Genomic DNA, 22,829 nt, shown 5'->3' on the forward strand with positions numbered 1-22,829 from the left:
ACTGGAATTGGACAGGACACCATAAAGGAGAAGTGTAGCCAAAGTTATTTTAGCCCTACCTCTTCTATGAATCATAGGAGTGCAGTTCGTTCTGAACTCCTGTGACCTGTTTTCAGTCAACAGTGGGCTAAAGCCAGCTGTTGGCTGATGTCACAGAGCTTGTCCAGGTTTTGGAAAGATCCCAACACTATGCTTGGGCTGGCAGCTGGCTCAGCCTCTCAGTTGCTCCGCTTGAGGACTGAGCCAGCTGCTCCCTCCCCTCCCCAGCTCCATGCTCTAGTGAGCAACAGAGTGGCAGAACCTAGGTGAGTATTAGAGCTGCACGATTAATTGCCAAGAATCGTTATCGCAATTTTTTTCCCCATTGCAATCCTGACAAAAGTGTTTCACTATTCTGTCTATGCAAAGAATTCTCCCTGCTCTTCTGAAGCCACAGATGTCAAAAGAGAGCAAGAAAAAAAAATGGGCAGTCTGCCAAGAATCACAACATTCTTTAGCAATGGAACTTAAGTATAAACAGTGTAACAATTTGTCAAAAGAATAAACTTCCTGTGTAAATGAGGATAGTTTAACCACTTAAACACTAAACCTTTTTCTGACATTTGTTGTTTCAAGTTAAAATCCTTTTTTTTTTGCTAGAAAATTACTTCAAACCCCCATACATTATATATATATTTTTTGTTTGTTTGTTTATTTATTTTCCTTGCACGTGGTTGGATATTCTTTAAAAATGTATTTTCACCGCATTCAGTAAGTTCTGGTGAAAAGTCCCTTGTAAAATGAACATCATGTTTGCCTTTAAAGCGGAGGTCCACCCTAAAATGGACCTCCGCTCATCGGAATCCCCCCCCCTCCGGCGCCACAATCGGCACCTTTCAGGGGGGAGGGGGGTGCAGTTACCTGGATAATCCAGGTAACTGCACCCACTTCCGGGCTAGCTCTCTGCGGAACGGGGCGTACGTTACGCCCCGTTCCGCAAGCGCCCGCCCCCTTCAGCAAGTGCCCCGCTGCCTGCTGGGAAACACACAGCTCCCAGAGGCAGCGGGGACCGTCCGGATTGCGCCGCGCGGCTCGCGCATGCGCAGTAGGGAACCGGGAAATGAAGCCGAAAGGCTCCATTTCCTGATTCCCATACCCAAGATGGCGGGGGGACCCGGCAGCCGAGCGAGCGATCGGCTTCGGGTGCCGACATCGCGGGCGCGCTGGACAGGTAAGTGTCACTATTTAAAAGTCAGCAGCTGCAGTATTTGTAGCTGCTGGCTTTTAAAAAAAAAAAAAAAAACGCGGAGTCCCGGTGGACTCCCGCTTTAAGTAAACCCCAATATCTTTGCAGGACTGCAACTACTGCTTGTGCTTTTTTGTATGGGATCATTTTTGATTTAATCTGCTTCAATAATTGGTGCAACTTTCAGCCCATTCATCCAAACCTCTCTAATTTTATATTTTTTGATGTATATATTGAATGTTTTTATGGTTCACATTGTAATTATAAATTCTTTTGTTTCTTTTATTTAAACTAGAAATATATCCATGATGTAGAGCTCTGGCCCGAGCAGTTTTCTTGTTTCCTGCCCTTCGCCCCACTGAAGCTCCTGCATTTGGACACACAGATTCTGTTCAGGAACATGAGTCTGTATGGGGAGCTGGACTGGATGCCACAGCAGGTTTGATGCTCTTCCTATTGGGACAAATCATATTACTTTGCTTTTCTATATAACTTATTCCAACCAAATCAGCTTTAGAATGTTTCTACATATGGGCTATAGACAGGCAACAATGTGGTCATCCTGTAAGGGTCTAGATTTCATGGTTGAGGTTATTCTTCATTGATTAACTTACTATATTTTGTCATGCAAGCTTTTGAGTCATACAATGCCTATTTAGTATTCTAGTAAGCTTGCATGACCAGTTAGCCAACAAAATGTTTTTCCTATATTTTCACTTTTATGCTATCACATGGTCCAAATATTGGCCAGCTCAACAGAAACCGGCTGACATGTGGCCATTGTGTACAGCAGCCTGTCTGACAGAAGCCAGCCTAACATCTGACTTTTGTCGAATGGACATCCTGGAAAACCAGCAGCCGACCGGCATCTGATCACCACTGTTAGCCAAAGGCTGCACGTTCTGACTGGTAGACATGTGCACACTGAAATATTTTGTTTTGGAATTTCGTTTTCGTCCGAAAAATAAATGTATTTAGTTACTCCCGAAATTCATTTTTATTTATTTTGTTTCGTTAAAAAATACATTCGTCTGAAAATCCGAAATAATTAAGGTCGAATCTGTCATTGAAGGCTTATGGTGTCTTTCGAATGTTCTAAGAAGATTCGACAGACACCATAAGCCTTCAATGACAGATTCAACCTTAATTATTTCGGATTTTCGACATAAAGAGATTCAACATAGAGAGAAAAGATTCAACATTATAGAGACAATAGCCAAAAAAGGTTGAATGTGCCTAACCTAACTCTATTAGTCCAAGATTATTCGAACATGAAGATTTGACGAAGCAGTCACCGTGAGTGGACATTTATGGTCAAATGCTTCACCCATATGCTATAGAAGAATTCTAATGTTGGTTGACTAATAAGAATAATTAATAAATATAATTATTACTAGTGTCATACAACATTAGAATTCTACTATAGCTTGTAGGCGGAACATTCAACCGGAAATGTATGATTGCGGCATCGTACAGTTTAGCTGCTCCATCAAATCTTCTTAAAACATTCGACAGACAGCATAAGCCTTCAATGACAGATTCGACCTTAATTATTTCGGATTTTCGGACTAATGCATTTTTTAACGAAATTATATAAATAAAAACCAATTTCAGGAGTAACAAAATACATTTATTTTTCGGACTAAAACTAAATTCCGAAACAAAATATTTCAGTGTGCAAGTGTCTAGTAAATACTATCTAAAATGACTTAAGATATCCATTGGCCAGTGTACTCTGAATAAATTTAGCTTGGGGTCTTGGATGTCACATTGGACCACTCAGTCATCCCAACTGGAAGTGTTTGCAATCCCAAGGGAAAGGAGCAATGGTACAAAGCTGACTCTCAACTGGCAGTAATGTTAAACAGCAAGGAACAAGTTCCTAACCTAAAAGTTTTTCGCCATTCCACAAGCGGGCGCAATTTTGAAACGTAACCTGTTGGGTATCAATTTACTGGGCGTAACATTATCTTTCATAATATAAAAAAAACTTGGGCTAACTTTACTGTTGTCTTATTTTTTAATTCAAAAAAGTGTATTTTTTCCAAAAAAGTGTAAGACCGCTGCGCAAATACGGTGTGACAGAAGGTATTGCAACCACCCCCATTTTACTCTCTAGGGTGTTAGAAAAAAAAAGTATAATGTTTGGGGGTTCTAAGTAATTTCCTAGCAAAAAAAAAACAGTTTTTGACTAAACAATAAATCTCCAAAAGAGGCTCGGTCCTTAAGTGGTTAATAAAGGAATATAGCAACGTGTTCATAATTAAATTGAGAGAATTGAGTAAAGTGACTTTTTTGTATCAGGATGATTTTTTTCTTTATAATATAAATCTATGCACATTTTTCAATAGGGTTTTGTTAGTGATTTCTGTGAGAACACAACTGCTGAGGATTGATAGGCATGTGCCTGTTGTAGCCAGTTTAAACGCTAAACAAATAAGATCTGCATTAATAGCATTTTACCCCCCCCGCAGACCCAGTTCCTCTGGAGGAAGATTCAGGCTGGTGCAAACCTGACCAAGAATACCATTCTGTAAGTCATGTGCAATATACAATATGACCACCAGGTAGAGCAGAAAGCTTTGTTCAAGTCTAAAGTGAAATTCCAGGTTTAATCTGAATCTAAATAGTTTGTGTGTGCCAGCCTAGCCTAAACAAACTTTTTCCATTACATAAATATGCATCTGCTTTGTGTTCTGTAATGGATTCTTTTAGCATTAGCTACACACATTAAGGCTGCATTCACACCTAAGCATTCAGAGAATGCAGGCAAAAATTTGCTTTCTACACAAACTTCCAGAAACTCGCAAAGAATCGTGGCAAACTTTCATTAAAATTGCGGTGCCATTATTAACCACTTTCCACCCACCCACGGTACATTGACTGCGGACAGGTAGCACAGCCAGGCTAGGCGACATACTGGTATGTCGCCTAGCACATGTGCACTAGCACATCCCCTGGGGCATACAGCAATGCTCGGTACCCAGCTGCTGTGAGCGGCCTGGATATCATCTGATTGCTATGCTTGGTCATAGCAATCACATGATTACAATGTCAAGAAAACGGTCATGAATGGCTTCCATTCTCGACTGTATTGTGATGCTGTGATTGGCCCACAGGTATCACATGGTACCTAGGCCAATCACAGCACCCTGGACCATGTGATTAGCTGTAGCCAATCACAGCTTGTCAACAGTAAGCAGGTTGTCATGAATGGAAAGCCATTCATGACAGTTAACTATTGCTAAAAACATTGATCATCACTGTTACAAGCAATGACAGTATAAAAAAAAATCCCTGATCACCCTAAGCCCTTGTACACACGATCGGAGATTCCGGAGCGTTTTGTCGGATATTCCGACTGTGTGTGGTATGCATCGGACTGTTTCCATCAGAATATCCGTCGGACCAAATTTTCCAACTTGCCAGAAATATTTTCCGACAAAATGCTCCGATCGGACATACTCCAATCATGTGTAGAGAATTCCGATCGGACAAAGTGCCACGCATGCTCAGATAAAATTCCTACATCAAAGCTATTGGCTACTAGCCTGAACGTAGTCCTGTCGTAACGAAATAACGTCATCACGTTCTGAACGATCGGATTTTCCAACAACTTCGTCCGACCGTGTGTATGCAACAGTTTCGGACAAAATCCGTCGGACAAAATCCGATGGATTTGGTTGTCGGAATCTCCGATCGTGTGTACAAGGGCTTACTATGGTACCACTGCACTACTCTGATGAAAGTATGAACAAAAAAAAGAACAAAATGGTAAAAAAAAAAATCCTGATTACTGCCACACCAGTCACATGATATGTACTGCACTGGTGACAGCATGTAAAAAAAAAAAAAGACAAAGAAAGAAAAGCCCGGAGTAAAAACCCAAAGGCAATAAATGGAGGGCTGGCATTACAGGGGTTAAAGGGGCTTGGGACAGGGAAGTAAGCATTAGTGGGGCTGCTGTTGCATAGAGTTGGTAGGAGGCTGGCTGGGCATGGTCTGGGGGCTGGGTGGAGCATTGTGGGAGTGGTGAGGAGACCAGATGGGGAAGATCTTCGGTCGGATCTTCCCATTACAGCTGGAAATTCCACATCCTCAGAATAGAACTTACCAGTGATCCTCCTTTTTCAAATTCATTTTAGAGGCTCTCTTTGGCTGCTAGTGGGGTGCTTTTAACACCCACTAGTGGGCCGAAAAAGAGTTAAAAGCAATGGCCAGCGCTGCAGAAGCGCCTGCAAAGCGATTCGGCAGCGGCGCTTTGCAGGCACTTCTGCAGCGCTGGCCATTGATTTCAATGGGCAGGGGTGGTGGAGGAACGGTGTATACACCGCTCCCGCACCACCCCAAAGATGCTGCTTGCAGGACTTTTTTTCCTGTCCTGCAAGCGCACCACCCCAGTGTGAAAGCACAGGCAGTTTACAGGCCCTATTTTTAGCACAAAAACGCCTGTAAAACGCCTTAAAAAAAGTGAAAGTGGCCTTAAAGGGTACATGGTGAAATGTACTGATGAACTGATTTTTTTTGCCTTGATACACACTTTATGATAGTTCAGCTTGTCTAGATTATAAAGGCTCATTCGCACAGTTAGTTTGGGCTGTATGCCTCCAAAAATCAACATTTCTCTGCAGTAGGTAGGTGTACACTATCAGTGGTGGTCAAAAGACTGTATAAATCAATGACAGACTGACAGACGTGGTAGCTGTGCGCACATCCGAGCTGCTGCATGTGGTTAGCGACAGATGCACGGCTATGAACACAAACTGTCTGCTTTGTGCACACACCTATGCATACCTTCCATAGAGAAACACTCATTCTTGCTGGTGTATGGCCCATGTCAGCCATGTGAATGAGCCCTAAAGGTGAACAATGGACAAAGACTATAACATTTTCCAAATTGTTTTCATTGTAAATAGGACCCTTGGGACTTTGGCTAATGGGATTGAATGTGACAACCTGCAGCAACTTAACTCTCTTTCAGATATCAGAGACGTGGTTAAGTATCTTCAAGGGATACCTAGCGGTCTGCGCAAAAGTCTTGTAAGAATTATTATGTCAATAATACAATTATGGTTCTTTGATGTGGTTTCAGGTTTTTGAATATATGTATTCATGTTTCCTAGAGGAAGTGTATCTTAGAGGAAATCGAGAAGCGGCCTGAGATAACCTGGGAAGACACAGGCTGGATGGGCCCTGAGTTTGTCACAGATCTCCCGTAAGTCTTCTTATATTACTTTGCTATATCTTGGATGGATTGGATGGATTGATGAATATTTGCAGGCTTTTTTCCTTTTTGCCCAGTTAAGGGCATCTTCCCTTCACTTCCTATTCTTTAGGCACAGCAGAAAGTGAGGGGAAATTTCTCTAAAGTGAAGGAAAAGACAGTTATCATAGGAACAAGTGTCCTCATTGGAAGATTGCCCCTCTAGTCCTGCTCTGAAGGCAACTCAAATATTTGGTTTCTTTCTCACTTTCAATCTTCGTGACACCAGGACAAATCGAGAAAGTGTATCTGCTTATTAGGGACACAGACCGCAATGAAAAAACCGACAGAGGTTTTGATACTCTCCACTCAATCGAAACGTAAAAAAAAGTTTTACTTTAGATACACCGTAATACCTATAGTGGGTGTTTTTTCAATAGAGCACCTATGGGCCAGTGCCCAGGGCAGCAGGGTTATAATGTGGAACAGCAAGCCTTACAATTCATAAATTGGGGCGTTGAGAGGAGTCAAAAAGTTCTTTATAGTTCATAAAATCTGAAACTATTTCTCCTTTCACTTGCTTGGTGGTCTTTATGGTTAAATAGAATTATTATGCATATAAAGCAGTATATTTGATATCTCCAAAAGCGCATTCTAGAAGTAGATGCTGCTCAAATTATCACTTAACACAAAGGGCAGAGTTCATACAATAGGGTGTCATCATTTAGGTGTACCTAGACAGCATGATGTCCAAACACATCCCTGTACCCATACAAAGTGACTGGCATCTCAGAGCCGGGATATTATGGTCATGTTTAAAAAAGTATTACAACCTGGAATAATGATATATGCAGAGTGCAATTACCCACAATAACCAGACAGGTTTCATTTTATTGAATTAAGGGCTAGTTTACACCACATGCATTCCAGTGCTTTTTTTTTTTTTTCCTGCATCCAAAACGTATAGAAAGTAGGTTACATGGTTTTCGATGGCATAGTTCACATCGGTGCTTGCAGTTCCAGTGCATTCCAGTTCCAGAAAAAAAAGTAGAGCATTCTGCATTTTTCCTACACAGAGCTGTACTGGAATGCAGTAAAATGCATCAAAAACATACCGGATGGCCCCGTCCTTTGGAACGCCTCATTTATTTTATATTACCATCAGCGAAAATCACTAAAGAGGGAGCATGGAAGACACCCTTAGTGTCTTTTAGATGAGATAAACACAAAATATAATGGAATATGATACATGAAAAAATGACTAGTATTATCAATGACCAAAGTGCTCTGTTTGAATGAACTTGAACCCCGGGCGTCATATATCCATGTACCTTTGTCCTTGACTCCAGGTGCTATGCGGACACCAAGCTCCTCCCCTCCTAATAGCTACATCTCTGTCCTAGTTCTCTCTTTGTTTTGGAGATTCATTACCCATACCATTACTCCTTTTTACTTTTTTACTGTCTCTCATAGTTAGTTAGTTATTTTGAATAAAGACACCAGTCCATCCAGTTCAACCTGAGTGAGTGTCTACAATTGTCCCTATCCCTGTACATTGCACACTCACTTTGGTCCCTACCCTCAAGGAGCCCACAATCCAAGGTCCCCATTCATATACTAGGGCCAATTTTGGACAGAAGCCAATTAACCTACCTGCATGTCTTTGGATTGTCTATCCCCTTCTTATTCTTCGCAACTCCACTCTCCCAAGGTTAAACTATGATAAATTATTGTTATACTATTATTGGTGACTAATTGCATTAGATGTGATTCCAGAATAATAAGAGAACCCTTCTGCTTCGTTTTATGTTATTCACTACACATGTCAGATTCTCTAGTGCCGTTAGCATTTTTTTTCTTTGGCTTGGTATAATTATTTCTTTGGTTGCTTTTTTTTTGGTCTTGGAACTTACATGTCTTTGTCACTATAATATTGCATTGTAAACAATAAAAATGTATTGAACGTAAAAAATAAATAAAAAAAAAACATACCAGACAATGCAAAAAAAAGTCTTGAATGCATTAAAAATGCACATGCAGAAACGCATCAAAAATATGCATGCACAAACGCATCTGGAATGGATCTGGATCACATTTTTTGTGGCATGAACTAGCCCTAAGAACACTGAATAATAAATTCTTTTTTTTGTCACCTTTTTTCAAACGAGGCACCCCATTCTAAAATATAAAACACTTAAATGCTACTTATTAATAGGGATGGTCCGATGTTCGAATTGAACATAAGTTCAAATCATACATCGGGTGGTCATTTGTCCGCAAACAAACCGAACATATGGGGTGTGCGCGGCAAATTTGAGCACCGCGGAGCACCTCATAATGCACTGAGATCGCAGTGCATTCACAGTTGCTGCTTTGGCTAATCACAGTGCGATCTGCTGGTCGAGCCATGATTGGCCAAAGGCAGGGTGTCTTTGGCCAATCAAGGTGTCAGGGGGCTAAGTCCACGCCCCACACTATATAAGGCTGCTTACACAGCAGTCATATGTAAAGCACCTTTTGGAACCCTGAGGGAACCGAAGTGGCACCTTAGTTCAGAACATATTAGCAGATATTATTACTGAGGACAACTTTCATACTTGTGCCTGTTCAGCCACAGTGTTACAAAACTGTGTATTTATTCTTCCAGCTGGTATGATGCTCATTTTTGTATTAATTTAATGCAAACTCCCTCCAGCAAATTGAAGAATTTGAATTTGGCCAATCATGCAAATTGTAGATTATTCAATAATTGCAGTTTTAAAGTAAAGGTCATTCTTTTGGTATACCGTATATGAAATCAACATCTACCTAAGTATTTCATATTTTGTTATGCATTGTGTAGCAAATACAAAGCTTTACAATAAAATATTTGAGAACAAGCGGGCTATACGGTAGACATATTTAAAAAATATAGAGTAATTAATCTTGATGTTTTCAAATGTTTTATAGAATTTTTTGAAAGTGTGTTTATTTCTATAATTATGATTTTGTCTTGCATTATGCATCAAGACAACATGATCTCACTTTATGTCATTGTTTTTTCCAGGCTGAAGCTGATTGACAGACTTTCCAATGACTCACTGAAGCTGTTCCTGGAATATGCCCATAAATATCCAAAAGCATTCATGGAACTCCCACTGTACAAAAAATCAGTATTGGCTCAAAGAGCACTATATGCCTTGGTAAGGAGAACCAAAGTCATTTACAGTTTTTACTTATCGTGTATATTAACCTACTATCAGGGCCATATTTAGTATTTATGAATGGCAATAGCAATACTAAATCAGAAAGGTACACAGGACAACTTTTTCTTGCTGATAAAGCAAATGCAGGCATGTTGGCACATGTAATGTTTTGTGGTAGTCCAGTCCTCTTAACCCTATTCTTAACTCTTAAGCCGCGTACACACGGGCGGACTGTATGGCCTACTTAGTCCGTCATACAATCCGACGGACAGTCCGTCCTACTTTCGAATGAACGGACTTGACCACACACGGATGCACAAACAGTCCGTCGAAAGCTTGCGCGATGACGTGTACAGCACGTACGACGGGACTAGAAATAGGAAGTCCAATACACAGCAATGCACCCTTTCGCCGTGTAAATCCTTTCTGAGCATGCGCCATTCTTAGTCCGTTGAACTAGCCTACTGACGAGCGGATTGTCCACTGAAACCAAAGTATGACGGACAGAATTTCGAAAATTCCGAAATACTTAGTACGCCGGACTGCACGCTGAAAAAGTCCGCTGAAGCCCACACACAAGCGGACTGTCCGCTGAAATGTGTTTCGACGGACTAAGTAGGCCATACAGTCTGCCCGTGTGTACGCGGCTTTAATCTAACATTAATTAGGCACTCCCCCTCTGGAGCAATTTTAAAATTTTTGTAAAAATCTTCATTCTTAGCTAGATGATTTTTTTAAATCCCCAGAACGTTATATATTTTCTAAAAACCGAGGCCCTGTAGAATAGTAACATGGTAGTCACACTTTTAAATGCTGCACAATTTTTTTCACAACTGTTCATCAAACCTATATACTTTAAGTGCACGCAAACACAATATAATCGCTGTTTTGTTTTTTTGGTAAAACATACAGGATGAGTGTGTGTTGCATAAATAGATTCTAAATGTGTCAGATCTAAAAACTTTGCATGCCTGCAAAAAACAACAGTAGCCAAAATGATCAGTAGGCAATGCTTTAAATGCCTCTACAGCTCATCAGTTTAGAGTTAAGTGTAAATAAAGGACCTAAACATTTTTTATCTCACTGCCATGCGCAGGGATACGTGTTGCACAATTATTTTTATATATTCATGTGTTTGTGTTTGGATGTTTGTACATGGGGCGACAAGGTGTTTATAATTATTTTTTATTTATTTTATTATATTTTACATTTTTTCCCAATTTTTTTTTAACATTTAACTATTTTGCCATCACAAGGGGTCTAACAAGCCTCCTATGAGATAGCATTACGCAGATGACAACTAATAATTTATGAAAACAGATGTTCCCTAAGCTCCTCCCACTAACCATCCTGATGTCTTCTCTGGTGGTCCCAGGAGGAGTTTGAGAGCCTTGGAAACCCCTGAAGGAGGGCACTGGCCTGGGGCTTGGCGCCTGTGAATTCATGTAAACCTGATTGGGCAAGTCTACAGTCTCAGATTACTTTTGCAGTAAAGCCAGGCACTGGCTGGTAAAAACATGAACAACCTTGTGGCTGGTACTTCAGCTGTTAACTTGTTTTCCCTCTTCGGACATTGGACGTACCAGATATGTCCAAAGAGCTAGAGAGGTGAATGGACACATAACTTTGTGATCACCAGAGCTAACACACCCTTTAGCCCTTGTAGTCCCTGTTCCGAGATCAGAATAAAAATAATTTGTGACTTGGGTGCCGAATGTCAGGATCTTTAAGATAAACCTCACACATGTGATAAAATCAATAATTATAGCTGCCCAGCTTTCATATATGAGTATCCTAATATTTATACTGTATATGCTGCTGTATTTATCAGAGGGAAGGTAAACTTGCCACATTAGGTTTAAGTCGTAAGTATTGGTCACAGTGTGAGCTTCTGCTTCTTCTAATATTTCTATTATTTTAGCAAATCCCAGGGAATGGAATAATAACTGCAGAAGAAATGGATCTGTTGGGTCCTCTGTTTGGATTCATTGGAGAAGAAAACTTTTCTGGCATACATAGGAAACACTTGCTCCTCCACCTTGATGAGCTGAAGATGTACTGTGTGTCCGAGGAATTCAGTAGACACCTGGGGCAGATCCTAGTGGAAGATGACATGCTGGGGTATACAAAATACAATTCTGAATATGTGATATGTAGTTTACATGTCCCATTGTATAGTTACTTACCAAACTCACAAATCAAATGAAGCCAATTTTTGGAAAATTATTTATAAAGCTGGGAATGATCAATTTTATCAGTTTAGAACATTCATCTCCTTATGAAGCCTATTTGGCATTCATACATGTCTACAGCCATTTGCCAAATTCTTTGATTCCTATTCTTTATTTTTTTTTAAACTCTTTTCATTGTCAAAGATGTAACAATTGGTACAATATCCATGACGCTCAACATGAGCATATGCAAAAATAAGACTTTTCCCATAGCATAAGCACAGTTGAGTTCAATACACGCACAAAGTAATATGCCATAACAGTCCCAATACTTATTTTCGACAAAACACCATCACAGAAACATGAAGGCTAAGAAAGAGCAAATTAAACCATTCCTTTATATATGATAATACTAAAATATTCCCAATGTCACTGTCGGCTAGTGTATTAGTAATTTCTCTCAGTTATTAGTAATGGTAAGATTAGAAGAACTCCAAGCGGCCCTTACTTTATTTTATTTATGTGGACATCCCCTTTGTTCAAAAATGAATTTTTTATAGGGTAATACTTGATTTATCAATTGAATCCACTGACTGATAGAGGAAGAGGTAGGTTGGATCCATTTAAGCACCACAGCCTTCCTAGATAAGAACAATGTTTCTCTTAACGTGGTCCTGTTATATCTCGGCCACTGCTCCTTGTCTAAAATATCCAGAAAACACACCTTCAGGGTACATGGTACAGGTATTGATAACATTGTTGATTACTATTCTTAAATAGGAAATCCAACTCTAGGTAACATTTTATTTTTAAAATAGAAAATAATTTCTCTTTCATCCTTGATTGGTATTATACCTAACGGATTTAATCAGCGATTAATCAATCATTATTCAGTGATTGGTGGCTATGTCAGACCAACATGGCTTATCACAGCCCACACAGTCACAATACCAGAGACCATGGTTTTCATAAAAATGTTGGTCCTAGGAAAAATTATAAATGTCAAAAAAATGTAGATCAGTGTAAGCAATGCAACCCCTTTTTTATAAATATTCCTATTAGTGTCACCATGACCAATATAAAATTAACCACTTGCCGACCAGCCACCACCGATAAATGATGGTAAGTCAGCTGTACCGGTACGGCGATTCGTGTAATAGATATGGTGCTGGAGCTGATTCACATGACCGGTGGCCGCAATGTCTGCCGGCCACTCGCGATCGCTCCACAGAGAGGCAGAATGGGGATCTTTCAATGTAAACAAACAGATCCCCATTCTGTCAGGGAAGTAGAGAGAGATCGTCTGTTCCTAGTGATCAGGAACAGCGATCTCTCTGTACTCCCAGTCAGTCCGTCCCCCTGACAGTTAGAAACACTGCCCTTGGGAACACAGTTAACCCCTTGATTATAGCACTGATCGCTGTATAAATGTCACTGGTCCCAAAAAAGTGTCTAAATGTCAGATCTGTCCGCCTCAATGTCGCAGTCCCTCTAAGCCCTTGTACACACGGTCGGAGATTCCGACGGAATGTTTCCTATCGGACCGTTTTGTCGGATATTCCGACTGTGTGTGGTCTGCATCGGACTGTTTCCGTCGGGAATATACGACGGACCAACTTTTCCAACTTGCCGGTAAAATTTTCCGACAAAATGCTCCGATCGGACATACTCCGATCATGTGTAGCCTACTCCGACTGACAAAGTTCCTAGACCAAAGCTATTGGCTACTAGCCTGAACGTAGTCCTGTCATAACGAGATAACGACATCACGTTATGTATTATCGGATTTTCCGACAACTAAGTCCGACCGTGTGTATGCAACATCACTTCCGGACCTCTCTTGGAATTAATCTGTCAGAATTAATCCGACGGATTTGGTTGCCGGAATCTCCCACCGTGTGTACGGGTGCGAGAAAAAAAGGACACAAATTTTGTTTGGCTACAACATTGCACAACCGCGCAATTGTCAGCTAAAACAACGCAGTGCGTATAGCAAAAAATGGCCTGGTCATTAAGGGGGTAAATCCTTCCTGGGCTGAAGTGGTTAAAGCATTTTTTTTTCAATCCTATTTCCATCTGGTGATCTGGCCAGTAAGTCTGCTGTTTTTCAGCAGAAAAGTTCTATTGCAGTTACAGGGATGAGATAAACCATTTAGCACTGACAAGGGCATTTAAAGGATAAGTTCACCTTTTAAAGAAACATAATAAGTGCACATGTTTTTGCAGGTAAAAAAAATGCAACATTGTACCCATGATCAGTAGATTGTGGTGCAGTGCAGGGCTCTTGCAGACTCGTAGAACTGTTTGGCCATACAAAGGTTGCCAGGCCTTGTAGTTTTCTATTCACAGAACTCTTTTGTTCTTTGCAGAGTGTGACAGAGATCAGAGGGAGAAGATCCCCCACCGCTTGTCACAACGTTGAGTGGTGCGGGGGGCGGTGGATTTGTAATATGTTATATCCTTAAATGGGGTATAATGTTACAAAAGGTGAACTGATTCTTAAAAAGTATCAGCTTTTATTTATTTATGTAAAAGCTTTATCCCAAAAGGAAAAAAAACAAAACTTTTTTGCTGTAACCAATTAAAAGTATTAGCTGGAGTTCAGCTTCAATATGTTACTCTATTTATATCTGCTAGTATTTCAAACATTCCCCTCCCCCCAGACTATCAAAGCTGCTGTCAAATTCTGCCTCCTGGGCTCATTCATCCAGAGTAGTGCCTGTATAATACGGGTGGTATATTGCTGGCCAGATCACCAGGGGAAAGCCCAAAACAGAAAACAACTACAGCCACCACATCTAATGATTGGTAAGCTGCAATATATTTAGTTTTGGGTTTAATACGGCTTTATGTTGGTTCTCATAACAGTCAATTAAATTGTATCATTTTGGTTGTTTGTTGAGCTATGTCCTTTCACATATTCTTTAGACATCCTACTAAGTGGACACACAAGCACATAGAACAAATTGGGAGACTGATCTTTCATCTTACCCCAGAAAAGCTCAATTCTGTACCCAAGGTAAGAATCTGTACATATTGTGTCTGAATAAGTGAATCTAAAATGAAAGACCCTACAGCTAGACCTGCTGATCTTCTTTTATTATTCGTTTTTCTTTGGATTTAAAGTGGAGCAGTTATTTATGGTTTTAGGTGGAGTAAGGCAGGGCTCAAGGCCGTATTGGAGCATTACTGTCAACCATCATCTGAGGCTGGGAGGAAGATTATAGACATATTGCTATAAAGAACCACCTATATTTTTAGAATATATAAAGAACCCTGCATGGAATGAGGAAACGTGACCCTCTACCAGACCCGAGCATGTTCTTTCCATCTAGCACTATAAAACTGTTTCAGATACAGGTCCACTTCTATCTGTTGATCCATTCTTTGAAATAGGCTATAAATAAATAAAATACAAACAACTTTAAAACTGGACTCCAGCCTAAAGCTTTTTCTAACTTTGGGTCCCTTAAGCCGGCCATAGACAGTACGAACCTCAGCAGGAACCAGACAATATTGGAACCATGTATGGGCAAGCTAAATGTACCCAAGTTGATCCATCGGTCCAGCCTGCCAGATTTAACATGTGATTATTGCAAGTGGCTGTTATAGCCACTAGCAATAATCACTGTGTTCTCCCATGATGGGGCTTCCCTTGCACCCCCCCCCCCCCCACCAAGAGAATACAATGGTTTGACAGGAGGCATTCCCCTGTCAACACAGTCTGTGTATGGTTGCAGGAAAGAAATTCTCTCTGATGGTCGGCCTTAGGTGAGTTTACAGGGTCTGTTAGGTTTTTATTGCTGCCTTTGTCAAGGACACTATTCCCTTATTTTCACTCTTGGTGACCACAAAGGAAGAGAGACATTAAGAACATCGACATCACAAAGCACCAGAGGTTCTAATTGTTCCCTTGTACTTAAAGCGGTGTTCCACCCTAAAATGGAACTTCCGCTCATCGGAACCCCCCCCTCTGGTGTCACAGTTGGCACCTTTCAGGGGGGAGGGGGGTGCAGATACCTGTCTAAGACAGGTATTTGCACCCACTTCTGGGCATAGACTCCCACGGGAGTCTATGCTGTTTCCTGTCCCGCCGGGTCCCAGAGACAGAGCGGACCATTCCTAGTGCGCTGTGCGACTCGCGCATGCGCAGTAGAGAACCGGGAAGTGAAGCCGCAACGCTTTACTTCCTGATTCCCTCACCTAGAATGGCGGCGGCAGCAGCCGAGCGATCAATCGGTCTCGGCTGCCGACATCGCTGGATCCTGGGACAGGTGAGTGTCTATTTATTAAAAGTCAGCAGCTGTAGTATTTATAGCTGCTGGCTTTTAATATTTTTTTTAGGTGGAATCCCTCTTTAATGTGCTTTTATTACAGTCTACATTGGATATAAAAAGTCTACACACCCCTTTTAAAATGTCAGGTTTCTGTGATGTAAAAAAAACAAAACAAAGAGAAATAATTTCAGAACTTTTGCCACCTTTAGGGCCGGTTCACACAGGGGGCGACACGAGGCGACACGACTTGCCGTGCCGCGACCTGACAAGTCGCCCCCGTTCTGTACAATGGAACCGTTCTAAGAGGAGCGACTCGAGTCGCTCCGTCTTAGAAAAAAGGTTCCTGTACTACTTTTGGGCGACCTCGGGGCGACTTGCATTGACTTCTATACAGAAGTAATTTGCAAGTCGCCGCTGAGGTCGCGGCAGGTCGCGGCGAGGCAAGTCGGTGTCGCCTCGCATCGCCCCCTGTGTGAACCGGCCCTTAATGTGACCTATAAACTGTACAATTCAGTTGAACAACAAACTGAAATATTTTAGGTGGAGGGAATTAAAAATCAAAAAAATAAAATAATATGGTTGCATAAGTGTGCACACCCTTAAACTAATGCTTTGTTGAAGCACCTTTTGATTTTAATACAGTACTCAGTCTTTTTGGGTCTGAGTCCATCAGCATGGCACATCTTCACTCGGCAATATTTGCCCACGCTTCTTTGCAAAAAACACTCCAAATCTGTCAGATTGTGAGGGCATCTCCTGTGAACAGCCCTCTTCAGATCACCCCACAGATTTTCAATCAGATTCAGGTCTGGGCTCTGACTGGGCCATTCCAAAACTTTAATCTTCTTTTGGTGAAGCCATTCCTTTGTTGATTTGGATGTATGTATTGTTGCCATGCTGAAAGATGAAGTTCCTCTTTCTCAGCTTTCTAGCAAAAGCCTGAAGGTTTTGTGCCAATATTGACTGGTACTGTATTTGGAACTGTTCATAATTTCCTCTACCTTCACTAAGGCCCCTGTTCCAGCTGAAGAAAAACAGCCCCAAAGCATGATGCTGCCACCACCATGCTTCACTATGGATATGGTGTTCTTTTGGTGGTGTGCAGTGTTGTTTTTGTGCCAAACATATCTTTTGGAATTATGGCCAAAAAAATTCAACCTTGGTTTCATCAGACCATGCCACATTTTCCCACATGCTTTTGGGAGACTTCAGATGTGTTTTTGCAAAATTTAGTTTGGCCCCTGAAACGCGTTCTGGTCACAGCACCCTGGATGGTTGACAGCTTCCTGACAGATCGTTGACAGATCAAGTCTCCCATGACGGCTTGCTTGCTTGGAATCCTGCCCCAGCTTCACTGTGCTCCTGTCAGTGCTTCTGGTGTGGACTGGATTGGGAAGTGATGACTTTTACATTGGGCTTGTTTCAATGCTTAACACCAGCAACGTCTGTCAGTGCATATGCTTCGTATTTTAACTTTCAACTCATAAAAGCCTGCTACGCTATTGGTGGCTTGGCACCTCTTTCCTCATCCCTTTTCTCTCTTGCTGGGTTTTAAGGAAGCCCCTAGGTTCAATGTCAATCAAGATATCCCTTCATTTTTGGGTTAATTAGATGTACAGTAAATTCATGGTTAACAAAAGGTATCTGGATCATTGTACGATAAGAAAACATTTACATTGTCCCATCTATATATTACTTTTGTTGAATCAGCAATATGTCTTTTATATGTAATCTGGCATGAGTATGTTTACGTTGGCTTGTGTCTAGGATTTGCTGGGACGAGATATTCTGGAATGGCTTCTGGAGAGTCAGAGAGTATGGGAAGACAGTGAGATCGGAATGATTTGCACAAAACAAAACTCTCACATTCTGGCCAGAGCAAGGAGGATCAAAAATCTCTTGGCATCAGCCTTGACTAAGAATGGTTTTCGCACCAACAGAGGTAAGACACAAAAGTATGAGCTCTTCTACTAAGCTTTAGTTTTACTATAATTTTACTTTGCTTATATAGAATCTTTACCATCTGAGACAAAACATGCACATGCATGTTGGTCCAGGTCTGATGCTGAACAGAAATCCAAAGATCCACATGTCTGTAGCTTGTATTTAATTTGATGGTAAACATAGGCTGTAATGCAGATGGCGTGAAGTTTAATGGTATTCCATAAGGCAGAAGAACAGTGGTGTAAGGGGCCATGGAAATAAGCCAATATGATCTACTGGGTGCAGTGGACTGGGCAAGGCATATATCCATGTACATCAAAGTATGTTATAAGATAGTGGTGTCTAAATTGCGGCCGAACACTTTGCTTGCCTTTATTCAGCCCTTGGGACATTATTCCATCCGCTGACACCAACAATGGGGCAAATTCCTCCCAATGACACCAATGATGGGGCAGTAGTAAGAAGAGCCGACAACACTATAATCCTTGAAGTGTCGTTTATTTGTACATCAGAGTGACAATAAAACAATAAATCTGACACGTTTTGGCAATAGCCTTAGTCGTAGCTGGTTTGAAAAAATTTGAAAAAAATATGTATATATATATATATATATATATATATATATATATTCACATACACATATGCAAACTCCATTGGCCCATCAAGTTAGTGTCACAGAAAATGAGCATATTTAATTGATACCACCAATTATTCAAGTGGTTAGTGACTACACCTGTTTTTAGCCAACATGAGAAGGGGGGAAGAAAAAAAAAAGGCAATATAAAAAGTTAATTTGTTGAGCCAAGAAGAAATGTGTAGAAAAAATGCTACATAAAATATTAAGACCTTATTGCTTCAAGGGAAAATGTATTCCTTAGAAGAAGATGAAGATGCAGACTTATGTTCAAGTACATTTTTTTTCTCCCTTCCTCGTCTTTTTTTTTTAGCAATAACAACACAAAGTAAAGTCAAGATAGAAAAGAAAAAGAGGGGGGGGGGGGGGTTCAATTTATGGCAGGATCAAAAAAGAGGGATTCAATTTATGGCAGGATCAAGAAAAAAAAAAAGGATTGGATTAATGGCAAAAACGGGGATTTAATTAATGACATCTATGATCAGAGAAAAAGGGATTCAATTTATGGCTGGATCAAAAAAAAAAAACAATTTATGGCAGGATCAGAGAAGAGGGATGCAATTTATGGCAGTATCAAAAAGAGAGGGATTACATTTATGGCAGGGTCAAAAAGAGAAATTACGTTTATGGCAGGATCAAAAAGAGAAGGATTAAATTTATGACAGGATCAAAAAGAGGAATTAAGTTTATGGCAGGATCAAAAAGAGCAGATGGGGCACTATGCCTACCACTGACACCAATATTGGGGCACTGTTCCTCCCATTGACACCCAACAATGGGGCACTATTCCTCCCACTCACACCAACAATAAGACACTTTTCCTCCCACTGACACTAACGATAAGGCACTATTCCTCCCAAGGACACCAACGATGGGGCACTATTCTTTCCACTGACACCAATGATGAGGCACTATACATCCCACTGACACAGATGATAAGGCACTTTTCTCCCTACTATTCCTCCTAATTATACCAATGATGGGACACTATTCCTCCCACTGCCACCAGTGATGAGGCACTGGTGTCAGTTTCTTTCACTTTCTTTCAGTTTCTTTCACTGACACCAACCCTTGGGCACTACATTGTTTGCTCTGAGTGATGCCAGGACATTTTCTATACCCACTGGCCACTGTCCAGTCCCCCAAAAGTCTGAAGGACCATAAACTGGCCCTTTGCTTAGAAAGTTTGGCAACCTCTGTTATAGAAGAATGCTGCAGATGTTGTCAGCACAGGCTGCTTCTGCACTCTTTGTACATTCTAAATGTTTCTTCACTCTTAACCGTTAGTTGAATCTGTTGAAAGGAGAGTATGGGCATCCTCAGGTCTATCTTTTGTCTTTGCCTTGTCTGTGATTTTCATAGGCCGGATATCATAGCGTAATCGTGGATAGAAGATTAGCCAGTATTAGGGGTTTGAGCAACGCTGTATCCTGGCCTAGGCGGACAAGGCCCAGGCCTAGGACAGCACTTTGCAGGGGGGCAGCAAGTAAAGAGTCCCTGCCAGCTTGCAGTACACTGTTAGTATAGTGCCAGTCTTATGGGGCGGACTGGGCTGAGAGGCAAATTAGTCTAGCGCCCCCATATAGCAGTCGCACTGCTTCCAGTATCGCGGCGGCCGGCATTCCGCAACTGTGGGGGGGGGGGGCTGCTTCTAATTTTGACTATCATCCTGGACCACAAACCTTTCTCACTGTATGTTTTCTGCTGCACTGCTGGCATGGTTATATCTTCTTAGTTCTCTCCGTAAAATGATCAAAAATTTGTGCTTAACATAGAACTATAGGCAACGCCTTTTTTTTTTTTCATTTTGGATAGAATAAGGGAGGCTTATAGCCCCTGTCAGTGTATTTTATACCATCTCTGTCCCATTGAAGAGATTTCCCTTCATTTCCTGTCCCATAGCCAAACAGGAAGTGAGAGTAAATCTATGCAAATTAAGGGAATCCATTGCCCTCCCCCCCAGGCCCTTAGAACTAGTGTCCCCACTCAAAAATGTCAGGACTTAAACAGCAAGGGGTGTGACCTTGACAGGAAGGGGTGGGTCATATTTAAATTAGGGGGTGCACGAGTTTAGTCAGGCCTAGGACAGCAGAAAACCTAAATACACTACTGGGTTTGAGAGTCACAACTCTGCTATTTGTAGATGTCATCTTTCTGGCCCCATGTAGCTGTGACACTTTATCTTGTACCACTTATGAAAAGTTTGCTTAAAAAATCAAAATGAAAGCAAGATATCTGTTTGACACAATGCTGGACTAGTGGCTGAGGAGACACCTCAACTTTCACTTACCTGATAGTCGCTTTGTTTTTGTAAAAACTTTGAATGTTAATTCCCTATCAATCCAACAAATTAAATTCAAAATACTGACAACAACTTACAAAGCCATCCACAATTTGGCCCCCAGCTACATCACTAACCTAGTCTCAAAATACCAACCTAATCATTCTCTTTGTTCCTCCCAAGACCTCCTGCTCTCTAGCTCCCTTATCCTCTCATCCCATGCTCGCCTCCAAAACTTTTTCCGTGCCTCTCCCATCCTATGAAACTCCCTACCCCAATCTGTCAGAGAAACTTATCCTGCCCCCACCTAACAACTGTACTTTTGTTTTCTCCATCAGCTCATCCCCAACAATTATTACCTTTTGTATTACTTGACCCTCCCTTTTAGATTGTAAGCTCTAAAAGAGCAGAGCCCTCTGATTCCTCCTGTATTGAATTGTATTGTAACTGTACTGTCTGTCCTCATGTTGTAAAACGCTACACAAACTGTTGGCCGTACAGTGCTCAGCATAAATTAATACACCCCAACATATTTGTCAGAAAACCTTTACTTTCCTTTTAGAATCAACATTTTCTATAGGACATTATACTACAAAATACTCCCACAAATGCAGGCCATTGATTGCAACCAAGTATTGTTAATTTGCAGACACAAAAAAGTATTTTTCCTAACAAATTCATTCAAGACCATGTTTCAAAAATGAATACACCTCAACAAAAGTCTTGGACACAAAGCTAAATTTTAGACAACAAAATCATAATCAACAAGAATTCAACTACAGGTGAGTTTAAAGGGATTGTAAAGTGTTTTTTTTTTTTTTAAATAACAAACATGTTATACTTACCTCCACTGTGTAGCTCGTTTTGCACAGAGTGGCCCCGAACCTGCTCTTCTGGGGTCCCTTGGTGGCTGTCTCAGCTTCCTCCCGCAGGTGCTTCTCACGTTCATGCGAGCTCCCTCGCATGGTGAGAAGCATCTGCGGGCGCGCTCCTGTGATACAGCCGGTGGCTATAGCCGCTCGCTGTATCACACGGCCCCGCCCCCCGGCACTCTACGTCAGTGGATGTGATTGACAGCAGCTCGAGCCAATGGCTGCGCTGCTTTCCATCCATTCACTCAAGCCAATCAGCGGCCAGGCTGAACGGTGGAAAGGACGTTGGGGGACGAGCGCAGGACTTTCGAGGGGTGAGGTAAGTAAAACGGGGGGGCTGGGGGCGCATGCACTGTCAGATGTTTTTTCACCTTAATGCATAGAATGCATTAAGGTGAAAAAACATTTAGCTTTACAACCCCTTTAATTATTCATTAAACAAGTGTCCAGCAGACAGTTTATTATAAAAGGGCATTACTTAATAAAGAAAACCTCTTCCCATTTCATGCTGTCAGCAATGGCACAACATGGAATTGAAATGTCACAAGGCCTGAGAAAGAAAATAATTTCCTTATACAAGAAAGGTGAAGACTACAAGAAGATCAGAAAAGCTTTTCTTATCAGTCAGAATACTATAGCAAACAGGATAAAAAAATCGAACAAAGATGGAACTGTAACCATCTCACAGAGATGTCTAGGCCGTCCATGGAAGTTAACACCTTGACAGGAGCATCTTCTGATGAGAAAGGTTGAAGAAAAATCGCCATGCAAGTTCACTGCAGTTAGCTAAAGAAGTAGAAGGCCAAACTGGGGTGATTGTTTCCCGTGACACAATACGGTGTACACTGCAGAGGAATGGCATGCATGGGTGTCGTCCACGAAGGAAGTGTCTCCTATAGCCAATGCAAAAAAAGCCCACCAAGAATTTGCCAGGGCCCATGCTGAAAAAGAAGGTACTACTGGGACTCTACTCTGGAGTGATGCGAGACCAAGATAAATGTTTTTGGAACTGATGGCTTCAAAACTGTATGGCATCG

The 22,829-nt window shown here is 41.3% G+C and overlaps 1 protein-coding gene across 1 annotated transcript in view; it reads left to right on the forward strand.

Moving 5' to 3' along the window:
* STRC (stereocilin) overlaps positions 1 to 22,829 on the forward strand; it is an 82,785-nt gene that overhangs the window by 48,614 nt on the left and 11,342 nt on the right. Inside the window, exons 13-20 of the mRNA XM_077471297.1 lie at positions 1,521 to 1,664; positions 3,700 to 3,758; positions 6,142 to 6,265; positions 6,349 to 6,440; positions 9,475 to 9,610; positions 11,535 to 11,734; positions 14,713 to 14,803; positions 17,829 to 18,003. Of these exons, the coding sequence (XP_077327423.1) occupies positions 1,521 to 1,664; positions 3,700 to 3,758; positions 6,142 to 6,265; positions 6,349 to 6,440; positions 9,475 to 9,610; positions 11,535 to 11,734; positions 14,713 to 14,803; positions 17,829 to 18,003 (1,021 nt within the window). The remainder of the gene's footprint in view (positions 1 to 1,520; positions 1,665 to 3,699; positions 3,759 to 6,141; positions 6,266 to 6,348; positions 6,441 to 9,474; positions 9,611 to 11,534; positions 11,735 to 14,712; positions 14,804 to 17,828; positions 18,004 to 22,829) is intronic.

The sequence above is a fragment of the Lithobates pipiens genome, unplaced genomic scaffold, assembly GCF_037356315.1.
Source record: "Lithobates pipiens isolate NorthernLeopardFrog02 unplaced genomic scaffold, aLitPip1_a1.2 Scaffold_8, whole genome shotgun sequence".
Classification (NCBI taxonomy): domain Eukaryota; kingdom Metazoa; phylum Chordata; class Amphibia; order Anura; family Ranidae; genus Lithobates; species Lithobates pipiens.